General features: G+C 40.9%; 1 protein-coding gene across 3 annotated transcripts in view; it reads left to right on the top strand.

Moving 5' to 3' along the window:
- LOC137153177 (vascular endothelial growth factor receptor kdr-like) overlaps positions 1-11,910 on the top strand; it is a 168,116-nt gene extending 156,206 nt beyond the window's left edge. For all 3 annotated transcript variants that reach the window (XM_067548279.1, XM_067548280.1, XM_067548281.1), the window contains one exon: positions 6,245-11,910. In XM_067548279.1, coding sequence (XP_067404380.1) covers positions 6,245-6,458 — 214 coding nt within the window. In that variant the 3' untranslated portion in view covers positions 6,459-11,910. The remainder of the gene's footprint in view (positions 1-6,244) is intronic.
- Positions 11,911-14,402: the final 2,492 nt, after the last annotated feature.

The raw sequence follows: 14,402 nt of genomic DNA, 5'->3' as shown, positions 1-14,402 counted from the left end.
GTTTCAAATGAATGAATTCTTGACCCTTTAACGTGTCAAGTTCCTCTGCCACTTAACCAGTGAGGTATTGGTACTACCAGAGGGGAAAGCAATATTGGATTTCCACTGCCCAGTATTCACTGCAGAGTCATTGAAGCAAATTCTGCATCACACAACTATTAGAGAAAAATCAACCTTAATCATTAAAGCCTCTGGAATGTTTTTCAATGAAACAATACATACTATTACTCTGAAAAAGGGCCTTCTTAAGTCCCTATAAAAGCTATTCTGAGGCTCCACAGTTCATTTCTCATTATTATTACAGGCATAAATTGGTGTATGTGGCACTGCACAGCTCAGTTGCCTGTCCTTCATTAAACAAGGCCTCTGATCACATCCAGGATTTTTAAGGGTCACAGAGGCCTACCTGGTTAAGGCAAGGTGCTTGAGTAGACCAAGGTGAGCAGCTCCACAGCACTTGGGAAGGGTGTTTTACCTCAAGCCTGAGGAGTCCTCACTTACTAGAACTCTGCTGTCTCCCGCCCCTAAGAAATACTGTGACAGTTATCACTCACGCATTCCTCACTGAATTTTAGGCCGTTAGAAACTGGCTCCTTCTTACAGAAAAATAAACAGCCCCAGTAATGAGCTTCTAGCTCTCAGAGTGTTTGTTTGAATAGTTCTTTACCTTCAAGCCAGAGTCAATGATTCACAGAGGAGAGGGATGGAAAAGAACTAGTAAGTCACTTAGTCCACTTCCCTCTAGCTAGTGCAGGATTGTCCCTTGTGGTATATGTTGCCCAATCTAATACGTTCATGATTGGGAAACACTGCCTAATAATCAACTTCAATTTTTCTTTGCTTGGTTTCATCCCACTACTTTCAAGGCACCATGCAAGGAGACCCAGGTAGAATACAGTTAGAATGTTTAGGCACCTGACCATATTTTAAGCATCTCACATTACCAAGCTAAACTGGACTTGTCCAAGTCTTTTGTCAAGTCATACAACTTAGTAATAACACCTTTAAGCTCCCATCCTCCCTACAGATTTTAACTATACTGTAATTGGGATAAGACACAAGTGAGTTGTAGCATGGTTCTGTGAGAAAGATAGAACAGACAGGTTCTTCATTATACTCACTTGGTCCAGACCAATCAACTCTCTCTTTTGGTGTTTACAACTTACAAACAGGGCTTAGGTACCAGGGTGTAGGCACTGTAGAAAAAAGGGCCTAAAGACAAAGACTTGCAGGTGATTAGCATGCTATACATTTGCTTTCTTCTAATCGTCCTTCATAGTTAGTACCTCCAGTGCTTTCATCATTTTTGTTGCTCTACACTTAAACCTCTTCAGTTGTAGGGAGTCCAGAACTGTGTGCGTAAAATGAGCTAGGCACAGTCTCATAAGTGTATCACCTGGGTGTGGGACAGGAGTTTCCCCAAATCTCAATAAATACAAATTTGCACCTGACAAAAGTGGCACTTTTCAATGCAAAAATCTGTTTTAAGTGTGGAAATTGCAATGTTCAGATTCCCCCCAGATGTTACAAATGTCTGTGGGCAAAATTCAAAAATTTTTGCATTGGGCCCTGTATAAGATGTTACTGTCGTGGGTCAATTTCAAAATATATTTTAGGTGAAACTCACTTCCCTCTCTTTCCCCCCTCTCCCGCCCACACACACACACACACACACTCCCCTGGACTTGATTGAGACATTCAGCATTATGAAGAGCATGGTGAAAACTGACCAGTCCTTTTCTTTCTACTCTCTCTCTTCATATGAGAACAAGAGGTCATTTAAAAGTAAAGGTTAGCTAAGGCAGAATCAATAAAGGAAAATACTTCTTTAGGCAGCAAAAAGTCACCTGTGGAATTCACAGAGTTAAATGCTCTGGCTGGATTTTAACAGAATTAGATCATGGTATGACCATTATTAACATTTGTCGCTATGTAATACTATGGGTAATTAAATCTCATGCTTTGGACCCTAAACTTTTCACCTGTGTGGCTCAGGCAGGATTTTTCCCTCATATGCCACATTGCACAATTGACTAGGAGCATAATTATAAGAGGGGTTTTGCTTTCCTCTGAAGCACTGGGTACTGGCCACTGCTGCAGGCAGGATGCCAGCCTAGATGGACCAACTGTCTGATCCAATGTGGCAGTTTCTATGTGGCAAATGAGATTTCAAGGACAGTCAGAACAAGGAAACTGCAGCCTACCGCTCTGATACATGTTCCAAGCATATGTACTTTCCCTGCTGCTAAGCAAGAAAAGCGTAGAATGAAATGTCAGTAAATATAGAGCATTAAAAGGTAAAATGTAAAGACCTCCAGATTGTTTTAATTTAGAAAATGCATTTTGCATGAAAGGAACATTTCTGAAAGTTAATTGCATTTCAATTTGCCATAGATGGTTAATCACAGAACCCATTTCTGATCAAACTCATCATCTCTCTGGCTTGGGAGCAAATAGTAAATGTCACTGTTTAAGTCTGTCTTCAAACATCAGTGTGATTTAGGTGACAAACAGAGCCATTCCCAGATGCAGTCCCCTGACCTAGAGGGGACAGAAACACAAGAAGAACACTTGGTGGAAGCCAACAAGGGTCTGAAAGTTTCTCATTGTGTGGCCAAACTAAACCCTAATAAAATTTCTTTTATCTGGCACTCCAAGGCACACAGGCCGGGAGCCAAGTTAAACAGATACTTTCATGCTTCTCCTTGTCTCCATTGACAACTTTAATACCTGGCAAATTAAAAGCCAGAGTGTCTGTGGAGTCAGCTGACAAGAGTCAACAGGACTGGGTAATAAAAGAAAAGTACATAAATAAACAGTACAGCAGAGAGACAGTTCTGTCGCTTATTCCAGCAGGAGAATCTATATAAAGAGAGGGGGTGGAAAAATTGCCAAGTGTATGGCATTTTGAAGAAATTCCTGCTGATGTTTCCTCTGGACAATGGGAAAGAAGAGGATTTCGATTTTGATAATAAAAGACTGTCACATTTGAGCCATGAGAGGCAGCCTATTGAGTAGTGATCTGCATTGCCATGCAAGGAACTTGGGTTCAACTCCTAGTCCAGATCTAAGAGGCCAGCACAGCAGAGTTTGTCTGAATAGTTTACTTCTCTGCACTCTGGAAGACTCAGGATTGCAGTTTATTGAAGAGATGCAAGAGACAGCCTAATGGTTAGATCTCTGCATCACCATGCAGGAATCATGGGTTCATTTTCTGGCTTGGGTTTGAGGAGGAAGTCTTGACCTTTTTGGGAGGACAACCACATTGGATCAAAATTGGCCCTGCTGCAAAATGGCACATCTCCCATTGAAGTCAATGGGAGTTGCACCATTTACGTGATGGCTGAATTTGGCTCAACGGCCCAAGTGCTACTGGTTTGGAATGAATGCCTTAATAGATTGGCACATGCAACGTATCATCGAACACACACAAACTCCCCAATCAACGGTGAATTACATGAGTGAGTGACTCAAAAGTGACCATTATAAACTGATAAAAAGCCTGGTGCACATACACACAAGTCAATACATTACCCGAGACAATACAATACACCAGACATGCACTGCCCCCACATTTCCAGAACAATGAACGTTTAAAATGAAAACACCAATACTAATTCTACTAGCCAGGCTGGTGACACCTGCAGCTTGCCATCAATTTCAATTCCTGGGCAGGCAACAGACCACATTGTCTAAGGTTATAGTAGCTCCCTTTATGGAAAAAAAGACATTTTCCCATCCTCTACTGAACCTAGTGAGGGAAGGAGACAAACACAAAGGAAAAAAGAGGACAACAGGAAAGGAAAAATGGGAATATTATGAGTCTGCCTTCCCAGTAGCAACCTCCTTGTTAAGTCTGGGCTGGTTCTATCTATCTTAGATATTTAAATAGACCCCATCACTATTGTATGTGAACATACCTTACAAGTTTTAATGAGTTTAGCCTGTGAAGTATAAAAGTACATTTATCCCCATTTTTGCAGATGAGGAGCTGTACCCAGGGTTCCACAGACAGTATTGCACACAGCAGGGACTTGAACCCAGGTCTCTCATGTTCTCCACTACTGTCCTAATCACTGGACCAGCTCCTGTTGGTCCATTTTTCAAGTGTTTCAAAACACTAACACTTAAGAGGGAAAACAGGGGAGAAATCAGCTCAATTGCAGAAAAGTTTGAATGTGAGCCAACAATGTGATGCAGTTGCAAAAAAAGCTAATATCACTCCGGCACATACTAACAGGAATATCGTATGTGAGACACAGGTGGCCATTGTTCCACTCTACGTGGCACTGATGAGGCCTCAACTGGAGACCTGTGTCCCGTTCCAGGTACCGCACTTTAAAAAAGATTGGACAAATTGGAGGGAGTCCAGAGCAGAGCAACAAAAATGATAAAAGGTTTAGAAAACCTGACCTCTGAGGAAAGGTTAAAACAACTGGGCATGTTTAGTCTGCAACAAGGGAGATTTAGATTGGATTTAGGATAACTATTCTTATAGTTAGAAAGTTTAAGTTCTGGAGGAGGTTTGCAAGGGAGGTTGTAGAATCCCCATTATTGGAGGTTTTTAAGAACAGTTAGACAGATATCTGTCAGGGATGGTCTAGGTTGACTTCATCCTGCCTCAGTGCGGGGCGGACTAGATGACCTCTCGACGTCTCTTCCAGCCCTAGATTTTAGTGAATCTATAAAGCAGGGTCACGCCTCCACCCTCAATCAGCCAGACCCTGTTTAGCAAATGAGAAGAAGTGCTGGGGGTGAGGTAGGCTGACTCATGATGCTGCGGTCAATATTTTCTTCTGCCACAATGCTTACCAAAAAATGCACCAGTGATTAAACAGCTGGTGTGCAGTGTCCAGAGCTTTGCATATCGACCAGTTTTGTCTCGTTTCTTTGCACTCCCTGTTTGTTGTATGCATCTGTTGGCCCGTCTCTTATACTTGGCTTGTAAGATCCTTGGGCCAGGGACTTTTTCTTGTTCTGTGTTTGTACACTACCTACTACTATGGGACCCTGGCATGTGACTGGGGTCACTATGCACTACTGCAATATAAATAAAATAGTAATAAATTGTAAAATCTCCTCTCTGGGGATTGTTTCTGTTTCCAGGCCATTAGAAAGTAGCTATTCACCTTTACACATGATATGTATTCTCTTACTGCCTAAGCACTATATGGATTGATTTTAAACTCTCCCTACCATGTTCAGGAGTCATTTTGAAGTGAAATATGAGCAATGCCATGATCAGAGTCACGTTGTGATTCTGGTCCAGTCTGCGATTGTAGATTATTGCAAAGAGATTCATATTAGTTAGTTACAGAGTCCTAACCACGGTGGACCAATTCAGAGAACCACCTGCAGCTCTGGCTCTTTATCACCACCATCTCTGAATTAGCCAAACCTCTTCCACAAAGATGCTTTGAATTCCTTGGGTGGAAGGTGCTGTAGAGGAGCAAAGTATTATTTTGAAGGTTGCCTACAATTACCTTCTTGGGGTTCAAGTGAGCCTCTCTTCAAAGCCACCATGTGATGGCGTCTAATGAAGGCTGGTCCACATTCCCTTTGGAGTTCTCCTAATTCTGTCAATAGGGGTTGCTATGGCGCAACGTGAGATGGTTCTTTCCTCACACCTAGAGTAAACGAAGGCAGCTGTGAATCAAAACACCAAATGCAGGGGCATCATGTAATTTAGCTGACAGATTGTTCAGTGGTTTTAAAGGGTTACAAAGTATGTGTGAGAGAGATTTGCTCTACAGTGCATGTAAAGTGCACTCTTGCTCTCCACATTGTTATAAATCGAAGTGTGTCAGAGATTATTCATTAATCCCAGTTTTTACTGTACTTACTTAAAGAAAAATCATAGCTCATTGTTCTGCTTTCAGAATGTCACATTCCACTGACCTGATGTCAGAACAATGACAGGAGCATTTATAACTAAGATATATACAGTACATTGCAGGGTGGTTTGTGGTGAGCGAAAGAGACAGAGTATAAGGACTCCTAAGTATTATCCTCACCCCTGCTATTGAATCTCTGAGCAACCCTGAGCAAGTCACAAACTCAGTTCCCGCATCTGTACAATGGGGATAATAATTACCTTTATCACGGGAGTGCCGTGAGGTTCAGTTCACTAATATGTGTAATGCATTTTGAGATCCTGGAATGACAGATACTAATCCAATAACAAATAAGAGCAAAGCTTTATAAGGAAAGGATCTGAATATCAGATTGTTTTTGTTTTAAACAGGCAGAGAGCCATCAGCAAGAGCAAAGAATCTGTGTTATCATCAGAGCATGAGCATCAGTCTGTGAAATACCAGCCAGCAGTACAGATTGATGAGGACACCATGGACTTCACACTGGAAGACTCAGTCCTCCTGCCCATGGATCCAAACCTGGAATGCCACAGCCCACCTCCCGATTACAACTCCGTCGTCCACTACTCTGCCCCACCAGTGTAATCAGTCCAGTTCGATCTGTGTATCTTTGCACCTCTTTTAACAATGCTGGATTCTTACATACCTCCATATTTGTACAAGCTGTTTAAAAGGACAAGGTAAAGAGGAGAAGGGGAAAACCGATCGTTTCCCTGATATGAGTGGAAACTCTTAAGAACAGCTACCTTAAAGCATATTTCAGCTTATCCAGTTAACATATCAGAATCAAAAATAGGAGTGCCCCCACTCCTTACTCCCTTATTGGGACTGCTCAGTGGCAACTGCAGATGTGCAAGGTATTTCAATCACTTCTTGCTCAGAGTCACTGAGAGTCAAATCAAGTCAGCTGTGAAAACAGTATTGATTCTGCTGGTCATACATAGACCCTGCTAGGATTATACATTCAGATGCTGTCAGGGGATCAGTTAAGAACTGCAGCCACACACACTGAATTTTGAACAGTGAATTTTGAAACCATACATTACTCTAAAAACATAGAGATACCATTGTCCCTCCCCAAAAGTATTCGAAATATCCCAATTGTTTTGCTTGTGGTTGGTATTCTAATGGTTTTTGTATATCTTCTGGAATCTATCCTAAAAACCATACAACATACACAGAGCATGGGTACTCTGAGTATCCATACAGAGCCTGGAATGGGCTGTTTCCTGGGCACATTACACAGCTCATCTGTTTCCCCATTTTTTTTCTTTGTGGGAACAATTTATTTTAGTGCATAATAGTATAATGATTGTACAGCAATCTAAGGCCTTGGATAGGGACTTTATACATTTAGATAAATATAATTTCCCCTATGTGTGTGTGTCTGCCCCATTAACCCTAATGAGAGTTTTATGTGCACACAATATAGGTCATATACCCCTGGGGCACCAATAGTTTAACACAATTTTTCTGTTTCCCTTCTGGACACATATTTTTATGGAAAGCGCTTCCTCTTGATTCCACTGTTGATGCCAAACACAGTTTGATCTTTGGAATACCAACCTATACCACACTATGAGCAATCTGACATTTAGGTGTGCACACAGAGCCCATGCAGCCTTACCACTTTGCCACTGTCATGTGTAATGCCCTAAGCATCTAGAACTCTCCTGTAAATCAAAGCCTTTCGCAGTCTGTTTAGCCATGCCTGGATGGATCACAGATCTACACAGCTGAGAAATTCAAAGTGACCTCCTTGCGCCCCCAAAGGCTATGTGCAACAGGGGGATTGTAGGTTTGCCAGCATGCACACCCATGTCCTCCTTGCAGCAACCTTACAAGCAAGCAAATAATCCATGTAATTTAATGCACTGTGAAGTGATCTCAGCTGACATTAGAAAGCTAGGAAAGAGTAAAACATCTAGGACTCAAGTCTAAAATAAGGCTGAGAAAGATGCCATTGACAGTCAAGCCTGTAAACTCCTAAATTATAACCTGGAAAAAGAAACTTTACATTCATTTTCTCCCGGTGATTTTTCCAATGCCTAGGAAACCCCTCCATTCCCTTTCTAGGTCTGGCACTAGCTCTACGTTTTTTCTTCAGAGGACAAGATCTTTTTAAATGATCACAAACCAAAAGAAGAATAAGCGCTTGGCAAACAATGTGATCGTCTTTCCCTATCTCCTCAAGCACAGTGAAAACAGATCAAACACTCTCATAACATTAGAATCATTTTCGAATTATTAGGGAGACCTGATAACATTGAAATAAACATGAAAGAAGCCTCAGGTATTATTACAGGGGAAAACAAAAAAAATCCCAAACAGTGGTCTGTAGTTGCTTTATCTGTCATTCTTGCACTTCTTTGTGTTGTAGTAACTATGTTTTAACTACATCTCTCTCAAATAATGAGAGAAACCTATTGGGGAATAATTTATCTAGAGTGACAAAAAGCTTTTTAGATCAGTTGTTCAGTGAATATTAAATTGACCATCTATAGAGCTGGTCAAATAATAAAGCACTTGGTGTGCAGATAATTTATTCACAAGACGAATGGAAAAAAATGTGTCCAATAAATGACTCTGCTGGTTCTAGAATTAACAGCGTCAATGTGAGACAATTTTGCTATTGTACTTTGTTCTTAAGCTAGTGAAAATTACAGTGTGTAAAACACTTTTGCTTGCAAAGTCTAAATATAAGAAGGCCTAGGGATAAGATAACAGTTGCAAGTACAAATCTGCTCTCCATTTTTAAAATAAAATTGGAAACACTGCTGTGCAAATTGGCTGCTTCCAAGAAAACTCAGCTTCTTTTCCCTGCCCCTTTCTACAGAACACAATTTGCAGAGGTTTTTATGAAACCAAAAGGATGCAGGGGGTGCACTCTAAGTGGAACCAAGGGAGTGCCTTTATTTAAGGGAACACTGTATCTAGCGAGTCTTATTATGGCTTTTAGCCAACATCCATCACAGCTGGTCTTATGTCACTTGAGAACACAGAAATGCAGGCCTGTGCATTCTCCAGGAGAGCTGCAAAATTGTACCCATTTTAATCACTGGTTCCACAGATGGGCCTCTAAAAATTGAGGATCTCTCTGTGATTCAAGAATCAGGAGAGATCATGGGCTAGCCATGCCTGATGCCCAGTTCAGCTAGCCATGCCAGGCCTGATGCTCAGAACCAGGACAGCAACCTCTTAATCCCTGTTGGTGGGTGGGAGGGTTTGGTTCTTTTATGTCAGCCTCAAAGCACTTCTGAAGTGTCCTGAACAAAATTGCAAATCACCAAGGTTTGGACAGATGTGTTTCCAACTTTTATTTGAGTGGAAGTTTCTTTTCTTCTTCATGGTAAATGCAACCAGCTGAAATATTACCTGAAAAGTATTATTCACGTATATGTCTTGTATTTTATTACTAATATTTTGTTTGTCCTTTCCTCTGCTCCCTTAATTTAATTATTGTTCTTTCCTTACATTGGTGTATATAGTTTACCCAGTAGAGACAAATATAGCAATTCATCTATATGATATGTGTGTAACATTTTAGCCAAGAGAGAGACGGAGATCCCCTGATGTAACAGATTTAAGTATCTTTACTAAACATTTCACTAATGCTTGCGGGCCAGGCTCTGGTTTATAGTAACCTCCCATTTCCAGTTCATAGTGACTCTTCTTTTGGCTGTTAGCATTTTTGGCTCTCCTTTATTCCATTTGTTATGTAGCTTCGGTTAGAAAACAGGGCTTGAGAGGCGTATGATGGGCTTGTAACGTTCCTGCAGGTGTTAGCTGTGCAGCTCAAGGTAAAGGGGAGGGATGGTTACAGGTTCTACTCTAACTCAAGGCTGATCTACTGGCTGGAGGAAGAGTGGAGGCCAAATTGCTAAGTGATGTAATGTTTGCTTTTTCAGACTTCTCAGGGATTCCTATATGACTCTAGAGGGCAGTTGGCCACCTGCCTATCTAATCTGATTCAGTTTAATGACAACAGTGCAAACCTGTTGGCCTTCTTATGGTGCTTTCCCCTTCTATTTTTCTTTGTGACCCCAGAGTACCAGGCAAAGGGACTCTGAGCTCTTGGGCAAGAATCATCTACTCCCCTGATGAACACTGGGGCCAGATAACAGTGCAAGGATAAGGTACCTCATTGGGGTCCACACCCATCTCATTATTATGGTGTTTCTTGATATCTGTATTCCCTGGTTCGCCCTTTTCCTTACTTTCTCTGTCTCTGTTAACACTTAGTTCCATGGAAAGTTCAGCTCATGTACAGTCTCCCTCCTGGCTTCTCCCAGTAGCTTCTTCTCCGTCTTTTGGCTAAGATCAAGTGTACACCTGGTTTCAGTCTGATATTGACCAGGTATCCTATACTTGCTGGGGATTTACTAGATCATCTAAACAGGTCTTTTTTTCCTCTTTTAACCTTAACCTTTTCCCATCCTAAGTCTTCCTACACTGGATAGAGTGGGGGACTGTGGCTTTTTTTTATCAGTATCAGGAACTGCCCCATAGTTCCTCTCTGTGAACAAAATATGCTTCTTCTCTTCTGGGTATTTAAATACCCAGCCTTTCCAGCAAGCTAAATTTAGTGGATTTATGTCTGAAATCTATCTGTCTCCCCTGCCACCTTCCGACAGTTTGATCACTCTTTGCCTCTTTCACTTTATCTTAATCAGATGGAGGGCCCAAACTCAGACACTGGATCCACCCCCGATTGCTAGGGCACCTCCGATCAAAATGGAAATCTCACGTCTCAGGCCTTCTTCTATAGTAGGCTCAAACAAGGACATTAAATCTGGTCCCCTTTAAATTTGGATCCGTATTCAGATCCAAATCTAAATGTCTCCAAACTCCACAGTTTGGATCTCTCTCTAATGTGATCATTGCTCTCTCTTGCCACTGTTGGGCACAGCTGTCTAGAGTTCTTTAGAAGGCCCTGGCACTTTATCCCTTTTTCTCTGCCTCCTGTGTTAGGTGGAGACTGTTTGCTGGCACTTTACTCTGTAACTAGGCAGTCAAAAACTTATGACATAGATCTTCTCAATGACCTTTCATCTTCAGCAGTGGCACTGTCTTGTCGCATCCCATCTTCCTGAGAACGTTATCTGCTTTTAATACTATTACAGGGGTGTGGTCTTGATTAATGGTTTCTAGTTCCCAAGTCCCACCTGAGTAATCTCATGGACTAAAACACTTCTGCTGAGACATCATCAGCCAAATGTCCATAACAAGATAGGATGCTACAAAACATTCCCAAGCAATGGGTCTGCAGGAGATGATGCAATTCTGAGCTCAAACATAGGGCTATCTTCTTACAATTAACTGGTGGGAGAGAATAGGATCAGAGGTATGAATGTCCCTTGTTCAACTTGTACTTTCCTAATCCTGCCTGTAATAACCAAGAGCCGAATCCTTGTGTCCTCACTTGGTCTTTTCTCAGGCATAATTGTTGTCTTCGATGGAATAATGATTGAGTAAGGGCTCACTAAACCTTGAGTAAAAATTGAGTGAGGCCTTCAAGATTTGTCCCTAACAAGAGTATCAGAAGGCTCCTAGGACTTCAGAAGTGTTTAACGTCAGCTCTGGTTTGTTTGGAGCAAGTGTTGTTTCCCTATTGTGTAGAAGGACAAAAAGTCCCAGTTCCCTGCTGGACTGCAAGAGCCCACTGGGATGCCAACCAAATATGATGCCTTAAAAGTTGTGGTTACTCAGGAAGACTAGTATGGAATGCAGGAAACAGAGAGTCTCTTTGCCCCACCAGATAATCCTGTTTCACAAAACCAGCCCAGCATTATTATTCAGTTCATTTTTCCTTAGACCTTGAGCTGTCAAAGCTGTTAATGAAAACTGGGAAAGCCCAATAATTGTGGAGTTAAGAAAAATAAACTAAGCAAGTGCCATGGTATTACACAAATCACTATGGAATGTATGGGTGCCCTGTGTGGCTGAAGAATGTATGCACTGAAAACTCTGCTTTCTTATGTAGTCAAAAATTGTATTTTATCTATTAACCAAAATAAAATAATTCTATATTTATACAGCCCAGGACTCCTTTGTGTCATCTGTTGTCTTATGTGAAGTTATCCTTGAAGCATAATATAATTAAATAAAGCAACAGTGTTTTCAGAGGGTTTACAGGGAATGGAATTTGTATTAATTGCTTCATGGCTTTCAAAGGTTAGTACATAAACCTGCCACATTGTAACAGCTCAACGATATCTAACCACCGCATTTGCTTAAAAGGCTCATGATGCAGGGAAAATGCTTGGCCAGATTCTGATCTCAGTTACATGGTGTAAATCCACATCTGACATGATCACAGCACAGCCAATTAGACACAAAGGCTCTGATCCTGCAAACAAATCAATAGGACTACTCACATGCTTAAACGTAAGTGTTTTTAGGATTGAAATGCTATGTCCCTCAGTAAGACCCCTAATTCACCAAAGCACTTAAGCACATGCTTACACATCACTGACTTCACTGGGACTGACTATTAAGCACAGGCTTAAGAGTTTTGCTAAACATGGCTGGCTACCCTGCCAGACTCAAATGTGTGACACTAGCATGTGTGACAAAGAACTGCAGAATATGGTGGTATTAGGGTTGGCTTAGCATTTCACAAAGATGTGGTTCCCTTCGCTTAAACAGCTGTTTTGCAAAGGAGATATAATTCCAATAAATATTTTCTAACAAACAGCAAAGACCTTCAAAAGTTGACTTCCCAGCTGAACCAAAGTTGGACCACTGAAATGCGGCGCTTTTTCCTGAATCTAGAACCTCTGCTTTTCAGAGGGGTTCTAAAATTTAAAAAAAATAAGATATGAAACTATATATATATATATAAAAATAAAATTCAGGGGAAAGCTTCAAATGACATGGGGTGCTTTCCCTTAACATTTGGTAAGATTCCTCTAGTCAGGGTTTCCAGTGACTCCTGCCCATTTTCAGTGACATTGCTAACAATTGCAGGCTGAACAATCCTTGAGACCTTTTCAACGAAGGAACATTTGCCAGTTTCATACAGACTGACTGAGATTCATTTCTGTTTCTTTTTCCATGCAAAGTTTTTAACTAGAAAACCATTGTGTTACGGTGTTCCAGAGAGATTTCTGTGTTAGCACGCTTTAAAAGCTGTTGGCATGGTCTTGCACTAGACATTTGGATTTGGAAAACTCCAGAGCACTCAGTCACTTTGAACCTTATAAAGTTTCTCTCTGTCCCTTCTTCCAAACAGTCCTAGAAATAAATGTGTCTAAATTATACACGTCATTCGAAATACAGCAGTCTCCTCTCATTCACATAATGAGCAAGAACGTTCTTCCACTGTAAACTTTAAAATGCTTTAGTGGATTATATAATACATCATTCATGTATAATTTGTCTAGGCAGTATAGAACCTCCTCCTGTATGAGGCTAATGTATCAAATGTCAGAAAGAAAATATAGCAAATTACTTGGTTTGATTCACTTTTATTTCATAACATAATTTATTTATTGCCTCATATGAGGCATGACTGCAGCTCAACTTTTGCAAGGCACCTGATTTTGTCTTGCCTTAGGGAAGAATAGTCTTTCGGGTAAAACATTAGACTAGGAGTTAAGGGATTTGAATTCTTCTCCCAGTAAACTGTCTTTTGCCTCAATAAAGCAGGGTACAATGAAAAAGAAGTCCTTACTCCATAGACTAGACAGTACATCTACTAGGTATGTAGAACTTCATGTGGCAGAAAGGAGGTGGCACCCAAGTAGACTCAAAAGGGTGCATTTATTTTTGTCAGCTCCTACCTAGCTTGTAAGTGCCTCAGGATAGGATCACATCAGATTATCTGTTATTAGAGCATCTTGCACATTGTAAAAAATAATTACATAACCCATACTAGGCGAGCATGACTCTTTGTCGTCCTCTAGTGGTCTGGTCCACATAAGAGAAAATCAGCCTGCTACTCCTTCTAACTAAAAGACTTACTTCTTTAGTTCAAGTGTTAGCATCTCATGGATTTAGAAAGAGAGGTCCCAGGTTCAAGGACCAAGTAGGGTCAACTGAAATAATAATAAATATTAATAAATAAATATAAAAGATATTACCCCACCCAGCTTGTCTTACTAATAATATGTCATTCAGAAGGTTACTGAAAGAAAATATTCCTCGCATTTGAAGTATCTGGCCTTATTTAACCTAGAGGAAGTTGAGCCAGGGCAAAAAAATTCTTCAAAGGCTTCATTGGAATTTGGGCTGAAACGCTGTTCAATTCATTCTTCTTTTGCTTTGCACTTATTATTGATTCCACCAGATTGATTTTAGTTAAAAGGCCAAAGAAAATTGCAGGGGTTGTTTCAAAACAGAGAAAAACAAAACCAAAAGAAGGTGACTGGAAGCATGGAGAGAGAAGCTGAAGTTCTGCTGGGACAACAAGAATAAAATCCGCTGGCAAAGGATGATTAGAGGCGCCATGGCAACTGGAAGCACTGGACCTATAGCAGGATAGGGTATTTTAGAAAACATGAATCAATCTTTTGCCCATAGGGAGGG

Source organism: Emydura macquarii, unplaced genomic scaffold, assembly GCF_026122565.2.
Source record: "Emydura macquarii macquarii isolate MOO-44397 ecotype Brisbane River unplaced genomic scaffold, CSIRO-AGI_Emac_v2 contig_1253, whole genome shotgun sequence".
Taxonomy (NCBI): Eukaryota; Metazoa; Chordata; order Testudines; family Chelidae; genus Emydura; species Emydura macquarii.
Note: the sequence above shows the minus strand (reverse complement) of the source record. Positions and strands in the feature narration are given on the sequence as shown.